This window comes from Lagopus muta, chromosome 3 (genome assembly GCF_023343835.1).
Source record: "Lagopus muta isolate bLagMut1 chromosome 3, bLagMut1 primary, whole genome shotgun sequence".
NCBI lineage: Eukaryota > Metazoa > Chordata > Aves > Galliformes > Phasianidae > Lagopus > Lagopus muta.
In genome coordinates, this window is record NC_064435.1 from 64895399 (window position 1) to 64911333 (window position 15935).

The window sequence follows — 15935 nt, forward strand, 5'->3', positions numbered from 1 at the left end:
CAGAGCCAATGGCAGCACACAGTAACTCTCTATATTCAGTGAAGATTTGTAGGGTTAGATTATGGAAACCCTTGAGAACCAGAGACACATTTTCATTTTCTTCGCTCCTGATTAGGAATTGGATTCAAACTGTGGAAGAAGGAGTAAAAGATCCCTTCTTTATGCTCAGACCACCCAGGTGATTTAACAATAGCTGTTTTGCAATCTATGTGTTGCCTTTGCAAAGTACTTAGAGGATATGAAGAAACCAACCCATGAGTTTCCTTCCCACTCATTTCTCACCAAAGGTCCCACCATTGGCTCCACCAACAAAAACAGGACTAGTACAGCCACTGCTTTACAAAGCTTTATTGCATGATGTGTTTACATAATGCTGTAGAAGTGAGCTCTTCAACTACTTATATCAAGAAATTTTGGACACAGGTCTGTGGTCAGTTTTCCAAATTGACCCTGCATGGCACAGAAAAAAAAAAAAAGAAAAAAAAGAAAGAAAGAAAAAAAAAGTGTGATTGCATCTTTCCAGACAGTAAAGAGAAAAGAGTGTGAAGAGAAGAGGCAGCCAAGGGGTGCGTTAAAAAGAAAACTCTCCCGGTTTACACTACGTGTGACAAAGCTTCTGAACGATGAATACAAACTGTAGGTGAGCTTTGTGTGTAGTAAAATATTAAAGAGTAATTCAAGTTCTTTATGAAATAAAACTGAGAAACAAAAATGCAGTTTCACGGACAATTAAATTTAACACAAAACAAATTTACCTAAAATGAGGAAACAACAAACAAAAACCCAACAAAACAGAAGGACTTGTTGATAATATCTCTGACCATGCATGGCTTGTTTTTTAAATTACAATTCACAGAATAACACTGCTGGGAAGCCTATTTTACACTATGCTACACAGAACACGAAAACATGAGCAGTGACATTTACACAATTTTACAGTATTTCTCCTTCGTCTAAGAAACACGTCCTTTTCTACTTTACATTTTTTTACAATTCCCAGCTCACAGAAAGGACACTATACGCGCAAAGACAGTCTTTAAAAAGGTGAAATGCACCCAATGCTACAAATAAACCTTTTCTTTCACAGAAGCCTCTGTGTTAGTGATTAAACAAAATATATCTCTATCTGCCACTCAATGTGAAATGGACTAATTAGAAATAACTTTTTTTTTTTTTTTTTTTTTTTTTGCATAAACATAAAACTATACAATGTCTCAGAAACTCCTTTTGACGTACTTGCTATGGAATTACTAAGCTGCTCGCCAAAAACCTCCTGCTATTGCATCTGTGATGCCAGTTCCACCAGCTGTTGCCCTGGCCTCACGTGCTGTTCAAGCGTTTGCAAATCAGATTCAATAGTTTTCCATAACCAAACATTTTTCCCTTATGAAAACGCTTCAGTTTATTTTCTTTCAGAGCCTGTAAGTACCTGGCAGTTTTCCCTGCAGAAAAACATCAATAGTCACAGCCCTTACAGCCTAGACAGAGTTTCCGGAGTCCAGATGCTGGAACCCCAGGGCCATATGAATGCTGCTCGGGGTTACGCTCTCTGTCTACACCCGCACGCAACACCCATCCCAAAGGCCGTGAGAGGAGCAGTGTGCATGCAGTGAGCACACAGGAGAGAAAGGGAGAGAGGATGAGAGCTCTGGGACACCATGTCCTCTGCTCATCCATGAGCTACAGGCAGGCTATGTGTCCACTGTCTGCATGGAAAATGGGAGTGAAGTTGCAGGGCTGCCTCCTTGTCCCCCACTGCATCCGAGTGAAGTCAAAGTGTTGTGAAAACAACCACTGCACAGCACTCTAAGAGCATTTTTGGATGGACACTTGTTTTTGTTGTGCCACCAGGGACAGCAGTGTAGAGGGGACACCTGACAGAAGGAATGCCGCTGCTCATGTGGACGAAGGGAGCACCTTGCAACAGGCCCTACTGACAGCCACGCTCTCACTCCAAATTTGTTACACTGAGACGTGAGAGCCTATCTAGATACTCCATGTAACTTTCTACTAAGTAAAACACAAAGACTTGTCTACCCACAAATCTGATGCCTTATTTTGCTGACAGAGTCAATTAGAGATCTGCAATAAAAGATCAAAAGAGAAAAAAAAAACATATTTCAAACACTGCCTTTGACACTGTTTCCAGTATTTACAAGAGCAAGAAAGACCCTCATTAAAAACCATTTTATTATTGTTTTTAGATTATGGGTAGTGGTTTATCAAGCAGGAGGGTCACATGTGGCAGGCAATGGGTTATAAAACAACTGCAATCCATGAGGCGGGTGCCTAGACTCACCAAAAGGTGAGGAGTGATGCTTTTCATTGTTGTGAGGGATTTTTCTTTTCCAGTTGTGGAACATGGCATTCCCTGGGGGAGTTTCTTTATCACAGCCCCATCACTGCTACTGGAAGCTATCCCTTGGTTGGGACTGAGGGACTACAAAGTATTTATGTACATTCTGCTTTTAAGCACTAAGGGAGACAAGGAAGTGAGGACAGCTTCCCTCTGGCACCCATCTCAGATACTAAAGTTTAACTTGGCATCCAAATCAGGAAGGTATTAGGGTGGTAGACAGGCAGACAAGTTACTGACAGCAGATGGGTGCTGAAATGAACACCATCGGCGACCCTGAGAACTCTGAGGACACTCAAAACTCTGGGCACTAAATTTGCAACTGACTGGTTCTGTATAAAAGGTGAGTATGGGAGTTACTAGGGTTGCAAGTGTTGTAAACTAGCCTTAATGGATCTCTAAGTGAGAAACAGCTACATCAGGTTTCTAAGACCTTTCTGTTTGTCACAAAACCTATCCTCATCTCATATGTACTATAAAACAACTGCTGTATCCTTATGGTGATCTCTCTGGATGTTGAAGGGACAGGCTGTAACTCAAACTCTGAAGGCTGCAAGATGATCAGACAGAAAGAGGCACACAGACAATGCCAATTCCTCCATTTCATCTGGAATCCACTGGTTAGATGATGGGGAACAAACGTTATTCCCCAAATCAGGAAGTGCTAGCAGATGCAAGAGGAAATAATGCCACCTTCAGTATGCATATGAAGCATATGAAATTTTGCACATTTTTTTTCAATATTTCTGGGAAATACCTAAGTCCAACTATTAATAATTCATGAGCAATATTATTCTTTCACGCACAGCTATTGTGCTAAATCTAAATGACACAAATCTATTTCCAGTTAGCAAGTGGTCACAAAAAGCTAACCACTTTGCACATTGAGCAAATTTTAGACTTTTAAAGATGTGTGATTCTCTCCAATCATATACAGAACCTCTGCCAATCTAAATACATTTTGTTGCATTTGGGCTTCTTTTATCACTAAACAGGTATAACAGCTCGACAAAACTATTACATTCAAGTTGTCTTCCTCATGTCAGACCTCAAAGACCTCCACAAACCCCCATTACCTTCATTTCTTTGTTTAAAACATCCTCAAGAGAAATTTCTAAAGTTCATAGTAGAAAGCAGCACATAAAGATCCACTTTAAACTCCAGATGCTAGTAGGTCTTGCTTATTTTATAGTGAGACAGTTATATGCCACTTCTTTCTGTTTCCTAGCCTTCCTTTTCATAGCTTTCCAACACACAACACATTTTATTAATTACAAAACTGCTGCCTTCTGCTTGCATATAAAACTGACTTTTTAACAGAGGGGAAAATCACATCCAACTCAATGCCACCCTTAACAACCTTTACTCACAAGTGATTCTTTACTCTACAGACTTTGACACGTGAAAATCCAAAGCAACAGCAAATAAAAACCGAAATGTTACTATTGAGACTGGAGACAGCATGGATATAGTATGCTCCACTGCAGATCTTGTAGAGCTGTCAGCTACTTGATTCTCTAACCAATTGGACATTGGGTGATTCTCTAACCAATTGCTCCATTCAGTGTGACACCAAGAATGATCGAGGTTTCAGAGGTTTATTCTGTTTGGTGCCACTAATTCTTACAATTTGGGATTATCCTGTCCTTAAAGAGAGTGGAGTAACTTTCAGATGTACTTGACCTAACTTGAGTACAAGAAACAACACAGCTATAACACTACAAGCCCAGTGTAAACTAATTAACCCTACTTTTCTAGTGTGTTTTGCAATCAGAATTAGTTCCTGCTACCATGACTAAACTGCTGTTCCCCTGCCATCTGGTTTGAAGGAAGCCTCAACTGCTACTGCTAGGCACACATTTCCTTAATCTTAGAATCTAAGGCAATGGAAAGAGATAATCTTGTGCATCCTTGAGGATGGCCATTTACAAACTTTGGCTTAAAAATTTCCCTTTTATGTTACTGTTAACTGCAGTTCTCTTCAAAATGGTTCAGTACTGGCAAGGGTGATTGTGTTCAATCCATCTTCACTGATGTGTTTGTCCTCCACTTAAAGGCAGATGAGCTGACTAAAGTTCTCCAAATACACATGCTGAGGGCAGTTACGAAAAGTCCGTTATCAAATAGTGAGATAAGGGCAAGCATACTGGAGTGTTCACTGTGGTACCCTCTCCACTTGCATCAAGGATAATCACAAAAAAACTCACAAAAAAAAAAACAAAGAGTAAAGAACAGCAAAACCACAGCAGGCTCTTAGCAGGGCCATTCCACGTTCAGATCAATTACTTTGAAATAAATCACCACATTATCTTGCAGCAGAGAAAAGCAGCATGAAGGGCACAGGCAAGTAAACAAAACTTCCTGATGTTACTATCTGAATGTATTTGCTAAGTGTGTAAATTGTAGGCGCAGGTTTCTCTGAAATTGTACAAATGGACAGCATAGCCAAAGCTCATCAAGAGAGAAGTATTCTGTGACCTCTCCTCTGTGTCCATGGTGCTATGTACAGTATGAGCATGTATTAATACACATGAATTCAGGATCCTACTCACTCTGCTTGTACTGCAGCCCATTTTCTACCCCACAGGATGAATCCCATTGAATAACATTGAGTTTCTACAAAAAGACATTCTTTTCCTCCTGTCCTGGTGGAGGGGTAAGGCCCCAGCATGACAGTCACGGTCCAGCTGGCTTCAGCAGGAGCATGACTTCACACCATGACTGTGTATAGATACACGCACATATATCCACACATTCATTCTGTACAAATACAAAGGTACACATACATTTTTACATTCTTTGGTGGCAAAATAAAACAAACCACAGGGTTGCACAGACTGTGCATCTTTGCTTAATGAATCAGCTTCAGGAAAATCAGGGTTGCTGTAACAGGAGTTATTTTGCTTCTTTAAGGACTGTTCATTGCATTGACAAAATGCCATACATTTACAATGACTAAAACGGGGCACAAGGAAAGCCAACGCAAACACAACTCACATAATGACGGATAACTCAGCGAAAGGCCCCTCCTACCCACATCAATGCACCACGAGAAAAGCAGCCACATGCTTTCACCTACAAGCACTCATGTGCTTCCCTAGCTACTGTCAGGATGCTGTGCTGAGCCGTGGCATACCCTTCTCCTGCCTTGGCTGTGGGTTTCCACTTTTTGTTGCTTATTAAAATTGAACTAACAGAAGATGGGATGTTGGGAGCAGCAGACGAGGCTGGCACGACAATGCCACACCGAAGGGTTGTCAGCCCGCGTGTTTCGGACGGCTCTTCTCGTCGCCGCCTCTGGGATGTCAAACCTGCATCTCAGAGGTGCTGATGAGGCCCAACGCTTTGGCTTCTTCTGGTGTCAGTCCGCTCTTTAGTGTCCTTCTCACTGCATGGCCGTAAATTCCAAAAGGAGGGAAAATAATAAATAAAACAAAAAGAAAATGCAAATGATTAAAAATGATAATTACAGGAGAATTTCAGCTGAAAAACACTTAATGTGCATACTGAATCAGATCGAGAGTTGCTACGCAACTCCAAAAAGTCAGGGGAAAACCATTTGTCACTGTCAGTTAGTCAATAAAGAATTCTCAGGATAAATATCACAGCATTTTAAGACTATTTTTTTTGCTCTACGACTTTATGAGTGGATTCTCAGTCCACAGAAGGTATCGTGTGCCCCATTATCTCATAAAGAATTTTTAAAAGACCTTCTGGATCTTTATAGGGCTCAATTGAATTTATCACTGTTAAATCCTTTGTGACCATTCTAAGATATAAAAATAAACTCCCCACAGATAAAAGATTTAAAATAAGTAATAAATAATAATTATATAGTCAATTAAAATCATTACAAATAATGTGCTCATACACACTCCCTTTTCTTCTGTCATATTCCCTCATCGCAGACCCCATCTGATCATCTTTGTCACTAGTAGAGTACATAATTTTATATGAATTTGAGCGATAAATCTTGGTCAAATTTTCATTTCTTACTTGCCTATGAAGTGCTCTGAAAGTAGCTATAACACAAAACTTTTAAAATTCGCATTTACATTCTTTACTCAGAAATCTAAGTGTTTTCCTTGGTTTCCTACTGCCATGATTTTCATATAAATATACTTAGCTCAAGATGCAAGCAAGGTGTTCACTCCGAACTTTGATATTCTTTAAGTAGAAGATGCACATTTAAAAGTTTAAGCTGCATGCATAACATAAACAATGACTACACTGAACAAAATATATTCACTTTCAAAATAATTAAGTCTAGAGGAAAAGCTAAAGGAAGGAATTACAGGTGGTGGTTAAGAACTTCTTGCATTGCTATCATCTAGTGTAATTCAGACATCTAACTTCCAAGGATATTGTCTCCATGTAACTGAAACTGGGTGGTCACATTCAAGGGTGTGGTGGGAGTGAGAGAAATAGATGGATCAGTATCATAAACAAGGAGATAACGGAAGGGCAAAAGATGGCATATCTACATCTGACACAACGCAGGTAAGACAAACATGACCTATGTGTAATAGACAAACCATTTCCATCAGTTACTGAGTTTAATTAACTGAGATGTGAGTACCAAATGTATAATTGTTCCACCATTACCAAACTGTTGCTTGAAAGTTTCTTTTCAAGATTAAATCCTATCTCCTGCAGCGTCTGAAAAATGACTAAAGATCACCAGAGGTCTGCATGGCAGCGTTTCTTGACAGCCACTTTTTCCTACAATAAGGATCAGCAATATCTTCCAAGTTTAACAATGCTTAGGTTAAAGCAACATAGTGTTAAATGCAACTCATGAAGTCAAAGTGAGTTAAAATTAAACAAGTGCTATCAGAAGAGCAAAACACTTTGAAAATGCTCTGGTCTCCAAGATTCAGAACACCCAGCACAGAGTTTTGCGTCACTCCACATCGCTGGCACTGTTTTCTGTTTCTCAGATCAGATATTTGAATATCTAATAACAAACGTTCAATTTCAGATATAAGCGTAAGACCTTTGGACTCTACAGCCTCAGTAAATCCTACAACGTGTATTTCTCCATCAAATTAAATACACCAGTAGCAAAAGAACAAATACAAGAAAGCTGCAGCAGAATTTTTTCTCTCATTACAAGTAAAGATTACCCTGAACTGCTCACCTAGCAGTTTATCACTTCTCAGATCAGTTTTTTTTCTGTACACTCTGTAGTACATGAGCAAAGAAGGTATCACAGCTAGCTTAGCCGTCAACACTGCAGGGATGTTAGGAGACCCACATACACTGATTTAAAGAAGAGCTTTTAAGGTACCAGCCAAGCCCAAGTCATGGAATTATTAACTTACTAGAAAAAGCCAAATGGATTTACAATATCGTATCGGTCTCTTAAAAAAAACTTGCACGAGCTTCCTTTAAAAAGCCATAATCAGGAGCTAAAATTCCACAGCAGAAACCATCTTCATGAAAAACAAACAAGGGCAGAAACAACATTTTCTTGTTTAAATAAACAAGAATTCTCTGAATCTCCAAATGCAGATCTACCGAACGTATTATGCCCTTGTCAGAGAGCCTTGCATATGACCCTTGGATGACTAAAAATTCCTGTAACGCAGCATGTGACATGGCCAGGTGCCTTGTCCTGGGCCTGCCACACACCTCACCCAACAGATGCCAACCCCTGGTTTATACCTTCTGTGCCACTGCTAAGCAAATAAGAATGACAGCACTCAGTGAATTGCTGAGACACACGTAGCTGCAATTAAACAAAATAGTCCCTTTGCATTCCTCAGTTCACTGTTCTTACTTATCCAGTCCTCTCTTATGATACAGAGAAAGATAACTTGGATTTAAGACATCTCAGTGACCTGAGCTTTTAAGGGCAGCAGTTCTGAGGAAACAGCTCCAAATGATGCAAGAGTTTGGCAGTCCTAACAAGACTGTCAAGCAAATGGTTAATAAAAAGCAAAGAGGTGAAGAAACTTGCCAGTGACAGAATGGTTCCCATAAACGCAGTCAGCTGCTGACTTGTATAAACTAAGCATGTGGGGCCAAGTGCAGCAAAGTACTGTGGCTATTTGCAAGATTCAAGCTGTCCACCATCAGCAGGCAACCTGAAGGATAACAGCTGACAGAATCACAGTCCAGACTCAAATGACTGAATTCTCGCTCTCAGCCAACCAGACATAGATGAATCCACTTGCAGTTTGCAGGAGTTTGCACTTAGGGAGATGCAAGTGGCCTGATAAAGGGTATCTTTGTATAAAAATTACATGCAGTATGTGCAATTTACTCACAGTGCTTTTCCTCACTGGACAATACAGCTGATGGATGCACATCAAAAGTAGCACAGGAGAGTTATTCACTGCTGTCTGCACTGGCTGGTGGACTGCAAAGGCTTATGGGCGAGGAAGCCATAAGGCAGCTGAGCTATCTACAGGAGCAGGAACCACTCAGGGAGGTGGATGAACCCTGTGACATGTTGTTAGATAGATGTCCTTGGACTTTTTTCTTTTTTCTCATGTATTTGGTAAGGCTCCTTCACACTGGGAGAGGTCATGGACACATTCAGTCATCGGAATTGAATGCGGAGAGATATTTTCCTTCCATGTTTTATAGGCATTGCAAAATTACATTTCTCAAACTAGATCTTCACTCTCCCCTTTGCAGTGAACTCTGTCGTGTCTCTGACTGGACTAGACATAATATCTTGGCTTGTAAAACTCTTGGCCTGCTGCAGATCACATTAAACTGAGTTATGGAATGTATTTTGGAGGCAGTGACAATAAAAATAGGGCTTTCAAATGACCTTTTAGGTTCTTTAAGCAATTTTTAAAATGTTTGCTAAAGAAACATAACAGAGAGAGAAAATAACTTCTACTCTTGCCACAATCAAGGCCTGCTGAGATTCTATAACCAAGAAACCAAATGTTGTTTTTATGGGGTCAGAGGGTATGATATTCTTTGTTAATCAGGAAATCTAGAATTTTATTTTATATCTTGGCAGAATGCAGTGTGCTTATGAGGAACTTGATGAATCTGACTATGCCCGCTGGGTCAGAATCTGCATAGACATACGGTCCTCAAAGAAAGTGGGGATGTTTTTAAAAAGGCGATTCCCTAAGTGTAGTTTTGTCAGATACTGATTGAGGGGCAGATGGCTCTTTAGAAGGCAAATGGTGCTCCTGATTTTCCCTCCTACTTTGTTGTTGCTGTTTAATTTCTTATTTTTCAAGATGCAACAAACAGTCAAGAATAATCTGCCTGGTGACATTCATTCTTACATTTGCAATTGATTCTGGAATGTGTATATAACACTTGTATGGCAAAGTCATTTGCAATGCAGAATATTCTCTGCATAGATAGGACCATTTTCCTCCTTGAGAAGTTGCAGAGTTTGTTCCCTCTTACTATAAAAAGATGTGGCAGCCACAGAACTTTCCTCCAGGCCCAGATGCAAAGGTAATGCAGCTGCTACTTGCTATGTGGCACAAAGAAAATTCTAGGTGGCTGCAAATCACATAGCAAGGACAGCAGGAAAGCAGACTATAAGACTAGCTCCACCATATCATTTCTTTTCATGTATCTTAATTTTATTTTCTGTTACCTTCTGAAAATGCAGCCTGCACGCCTGGTCTTTTTTCTCATATATTCATTATATTGCCTCGGACTTTACTGCAGTGAGTTCGCCAATGGCAATTTGCAACACAAAAGCACAATCTGAACAATCTTGATCACATTTGTTCCTTTTTATCTTTTTCTGCATTTGTGTATTATTATGTCACTGTCTACATAAGCCATACTTATCCTTAGTAACACATATATCGTTGCACAATATGAGTAGACATGGATTGGTAAAAAAAAAAAAAAAAAAAGTAAAAGAATGATGTGTAGAGATTTTCTTACAGTGATTTGTAGGTGAGTTTTTGTAGGAACCTCTCTGAAGAAGTAAAGCCAACTGATACATAGTCTTTGCCTCACTTAGAGCTCCAGGAGACAGTGTATGACTGCCTTGCCGTTCTGCTTCATTGATGGCACAAGTCTCTCCTAACAAGAAACAGTAGTGCAACCACCACCAGGCTATCTGTGACATAAAGAGGAGTCTGGCACTGTTGATGGACAAAGTGACATACTCTAACTTGTTCCTCTCTGGGTGGCTTACGATTTAAGGAGCAAAAATAAAATAGCATGAAGATACTGTTTTTAAAGTAATATTGACATGTAGTTGAAAGTGGAATTTCCAGCTTATTTCACATATAATCATTTAAGAAGTCCTAAAAGTAAGGAAAAGAGAAGGACAACTCCTTTCTTGAAAACTTCCCATGACAAAAAATAGACTCTAATTTTTAGGAGTTCTGTGAACTAAATTAAAAGCAATCCTGCTGCCACCTCTTTCATCATTTCTCCCATTTAAATCCATCAATCAGAAGCGATTCCACTATTAATAGGTGAAGTATCAAGAATAAAGAGCTCAGTAACAACTGAGTCTGAATGTAAGCACTATCTAAGACTAGACCATACATTAACAACGCACAGGACAAAAAAGGCAGGAAATAGGATACAGAAAATAAGCTGTCTAGCACAAGCCCTTTGGACACTTAGCCTTTAAATTCCATTTTCAAAGTTTAAAATGACTTGAAGTCTGTTTGAAAGTGATATATGACTAAGTAACATTTTCACTAAGGGGGTAGCTCAGGCTTATAAACAAAGTGCTCAGGAGTGACTTGGCAGGGAAGTGTGACCATGTTTGAATACACTGTTCTGGGGAACTCAGATCAATTGCCTCCATCAGGAATTTGTGCTGGAAAACACAACAGCACAAGGAATCAGCTCCACAGGCCCATCAGATTAAAAATAACTATAATCACAACAATCCTGTAGTTATGCTGATCAGGTGGCATTGTTCTGCCTAGAGAAAGCCATATATATACACACATACATATGCACACTTTATGACTGAGGCAAGATAAATGTGTAGTAGCTTTGTGTGAAGCATTTTTTTTTTATTCTCCTAACAAAGATGCATCTGACACTTGCATTTAAGTGCAAATTCCTGCTTACAGAGATAGATCCTCGTGTTACACTTCTTCGAGGCAGCAGAGGGCTCTCTTTGGCAGCTATGGTATCACAACAGTCTTCTAGAAAACTGCATGAGACACCATGTCTGTTACTGCACTTCTTTTATAAGGAGACTTGTAAAGTGACCTTCTACCTCCTTATCTTCTCTTGGTCCCAGATGAAGTGCTTTCCATAACAGTGTAAAACTTGAAAGCTTTACAGAAAGAAACTTACAGAAAGAAACAAAACAAAATGTATATCCTATCAACAGAAGGCTAACAATGTGTAACTCAACCACTCATTAGTATTTTAATACTTGGAACTTAACTGCCCAATAACCCAATTCTGGGAATAAATCTTGTAACAAAAATTCAAAAGCCTTGAAATATATCTTAAATTATGCCACCTAAAAAGAAACAGTGTACTGTTGGCCAGAACAATTCCAGCACCTATAAATCTTTGTCTAAAAGTGCAGGAAAAGTTGCAGATCACTCTTATTTTTGGTTCTCCCAGTGCTGAGCCACAGCAGAAGGATGTGGCAATGGTCTGGCTCACTGTGGGATTCTGCTGAGCAATGGGCTTCATTTGCCAGGGTTTTATTCTGTGCTAAGACCAAAATCCAAGCTGTGGCCACCTCTTCCTCCACAAAGCAGCATGTCTGGACAAGACGTGATCACACGAAGTGGTGGTCACTCTAAAATCACTAGGGAAAGTCACTGCAGCAGCAGTTTTCTCCTTATACCTACATCACCTCCTTTGTGCTTGTGTTCATAATGTAATATGTAATAGAATTCAAAGCAAAATTAAGGAGATTTTAATGATACAGGTTTGTTACTTTTAGATCTGACTTTCCCAATATAAGAAAAATAAAGCTGCTTCAAGCAGTAAGTATGAGCCCCATATAAAAACATTTGCATCAGAATAAAACTCATTACAGAAATGACTCATAGATTCCTCTAAAACAGTGACTGGAAAATGAATTTAAGCGTCTCTTACAAGTAATTTTTTACTAGACTTCTAGAGCAGGCTTTCATGAAATCTTTTGTTCCGAAAGATACCTCATGTGGAACTGTACAGAATAACCCTATCTGTCCATTTCTTTCTCCTATAGCTGTTGATATTGGCCTCTGGCAGTGGTGAGGCAAAGGACTACAAAGGCCTCACCCTCACGGGTTACATCCATTGCTATCATTTACTGTGGTCAGCTGTAAGCCCATTAATTATTATTAATATTGTTTATTAAAAGCCCATTAATTATTATTAATATTGTTTATTAAATTACTGGTATTATTTTACTGTAGGCCATTCAGTGCAGTTTTGCCACTTTTGCAAAGATAGTGCCATCCTAAGGATGAAAGAATGTACTACTTAAAAGGTATCCAAAAGACACAAGCTATCTTGGCATCTCGGGGAGATAACCTCCCAGCTGCCAGAGCTTTAAGAGTTTTATCTCACATTCTGCCTTCATTCAATAATTAGATTCTTATTAACCGGGTTTTGATCTTCTCAAGGCTCAATACTGAGGACAAACAGACTTAATACAATCAGTGAAATATTTACTTTTTCTAAAAAATTGTTGATAGATGTACATCACTAACTAGATTACCTTAACTCTCTTCTAACTTCTGATAGGATCCTCTTACTCAAATCCTAAATAATTCATTGCAAATTCTAAGTAAAGTTGCTATTCTTTAAAGTGTTTTATATAGACCTTCTTCTTGTAAGGTTTCTGTTGTTTTTTTTTTTAAGCATAATTTCCATTAACTCCTGCTTTTAGTCTGGCCATAAATACCAGAACAGTCTCCCTCCTGGTATTTTGGCACTTCTGTATCTTTTCATAGCCAGAAAAAGTAAGTGAAGTGACATGAAAATAAAAAATAATGAAAAAAAAAAAAAGAAAGAAAAGAAGAAGAAAAAGTTAACCGAAGCACACTGTGATTTCCAAACAAAAATTACACACTTCCGGATTCAAATAGACTCCCACCTATTATTTTGTTTGCTTACAAACATGTCTATTCCAAAGCAGCACCGCATGTGTTATTAAAACTTGTCTAAAACCTGTTTCCAAGCCTGGTCCTTTGGCAGAGTTCTTTCCCTTATTTTGGCACGTGATGACAGCATGCTTACTCCCATTTCACTTTTACTGAAGGTGGAATTTAGCAGAAATACCTGACCTGGGATGTTCTACTGTTAAACTTAATCCATCAGCCCTGAGCTTATTTGTCTAGGATTCACATAATCTTGATTCAACTCCTATCTCCTCCACAGTCCCCTTGTACAAATCTGACAGATTACCTGAGTCATGTCTCAGATACATTTCACTAAAAAGACTGTAAGAATGTTTTATTCTCCACAAGTCATTACACAAATAAATGATTAAATCTTTACGAGATGTATCTATATCCCAGAGGTAGATTAGCAGGTATGTTTTGGGGCTAGCGTATGATTCCAACATCTAACAAAAGAATAAGACTTCATGGAGGTGTTCAAGGCCGGGTTGGATGCAGCCCTGGGCAGCCTGGTCTAGTATTAGATATGGAGGTTGGTGGCCCTGCCTGTGGCAGGGGGTTGGAACTTGATGATCCTTGAGGTCCCTTCCAACCCAAGCCATTCTATGATTCTATGCCTCTCCTGTCTCTTTTCTAAACATCACAAATAATTTTGATCAAGTCATTTCATTCAAATATTGGATTAAATTCTGATTCAATTATCTGCTCCAAACTAATTTCTCCGACACAAATCTAAGCAGATTTTTAGTTTTAATAAAATCTAGGAGAAACCAGAGAGTACACACAGAGAGATGCTATGAGATAAAAGCAATGTTGGGGAAAAACAAGCCTCCAGCAGAATACAGTGCAACCACCACTAGAATATGCAGTGCTTACTGTCAGATATTAGTCACACTTGGATCCTACATTATGACCAGTCAGGGTGAGATGAAGATCCAAATGGATGTAATGCTGTATAGTTATCTTTAAAGATCTACCTCCTTGGAGCAGTTACCTGAAATTATTTGTTGGAAAGAACACGATAGGATCCTCACTCTTTGTCAACTGCTTTGACTTTAGGGAGCCAGGAAACATATTTTTAGGTATGAAAAACCTGCTGATACTAATAATACTAATAATTACTTCATAAAGGAAGAATATAGAGAATATAGAGAATATTTGTGCTTCAGCCTAGTTGCCTTAAGGGAAATGCATGGTGAATGGTCTCTTTATGATAAACTATGGCTTAGTCAGCATTTGAGCAAGGTAATGAATCCACGGGACTTTGTCCTTTTTCAGAGCTCTGACACAGTCATTCACAGAGGTCAGAAATCCACCCTGTCTGGCTCAGCGTTTCCAAGTATTGCACTACATAAGCTAAAATTAGTTTGAATACCTTCTGAATGCTGACTCACTCTTAAAAAAATGGAGTATGATCTTTGTGATGCTGAGTCATGGGCATTATATCATACTCCTGAAACAGATCTATCCAGTTAACTGGGACAAACAAAAAGATGTCCAGGCTACTCCACAAAAAGCTAATTCTGAGAGAATGATATTACGCTAGGAGATGGATTTTGTAAACAGCCAGGACTAGAAAGAAAACAGCATCAACTTTCCACTTGTCCAGCACTCGTGTTTTTTTTCCAGTTCTTTTAAGTTAAGTCTGTTATGGATGATACTCTTTGTCTTTACATGTCTTCTGACGTATCAAAGCTGCCATGGCTAGAACAATTTTGTGTTTTTTTTTTTCTCCCCCAGATAGAAACAAGTCACACAGGCTCTTCATGAATTTCCATTTAGGAACAGCCCTAGTCTTTGTACAATTTGTTTCTTACCTCACTGCTTGTAATCTACACAGCAAATTCTGCCTATACACTTTGCATTCATCTTTTTTTTTTTTCTTTTTTTCCAATTCAGATCCATTTGAATTAAATGAATAAGCTCCATTCTTTACTTTTTGAAATATCAGTGGTATCTCATATAGAGGATTTCATTTTTGGCCCCCCAATTCCAGTGGTGCAATGTCTGTAATAACATTTTGTAAGTTGCTAAGATTAACTTTATCAAGTACATTAATTGGAATTTGGATTATTTGACTGATTCTTAAAATTTCCTTATTCCATTTTTCCTCTGCACTCATTGTTTGTTATGGCATCATTTGTAAAGGTCATCTTAACTTTACAGAAGATTTAGACAACCCAAATTAGATTATTTATTTTATTTCTTTGCTGAGTTGAGCAGCTCCCTGTTGCTATAAAAACCTCTCCCACAGAAAGCTGCCCTCTGTCTTCTAGAATGGGAGTGGTATATTTTGCAAACTAATTTTTATTTCATGCTTTTAAAACAAAACTGAACTGATATCTCTTGAGGTTGGAGTCTGTTGCTGACACATCAGAGCAAAAAACCAGAAGAATCTTCCCATGGCAACTTGCCTTGAAGCTGTCTTTAAGTGACCACCTCCAGGGGTGAAAGAGCATTTCAACTTCTGTGGCTCATTCACTCCTGCAGCTCTCTGTTGAGACTTCTAATGAAATAATACAACTGTAATGCTGTTT

The 15935-nt window shown here is 38.9% G+C and overlaps 1 protein-coding gene across 10 annotated transcripts in view; it reads right to left on the minus strand.

Moving 5' to 3' along the window:
- Window positions 1-336: 336 nt before the first annotated feature.
- Window positions 337-15935, minus strand: part of FHOD3 (formin homology 2 domain containing 3) — a 360868-nt gene continuing 345269 nt past the window's right edge. For all 10 annotated transcript variants that reach the window (XM_048940651.1, XM_048940649.1, XM_048940648.1 and 7 more), the window contains one exon: window positions 337-5744. In XM_048940651.1, coding sequence (XP_048796608.1) covers window positions 5662-5744 — 83 coding nt within the window. In that variant the 3' untranslated portion in view covers window positions 337-5661. The remainder of the gene's footprint in view (window positions 5745-15935) is intronic.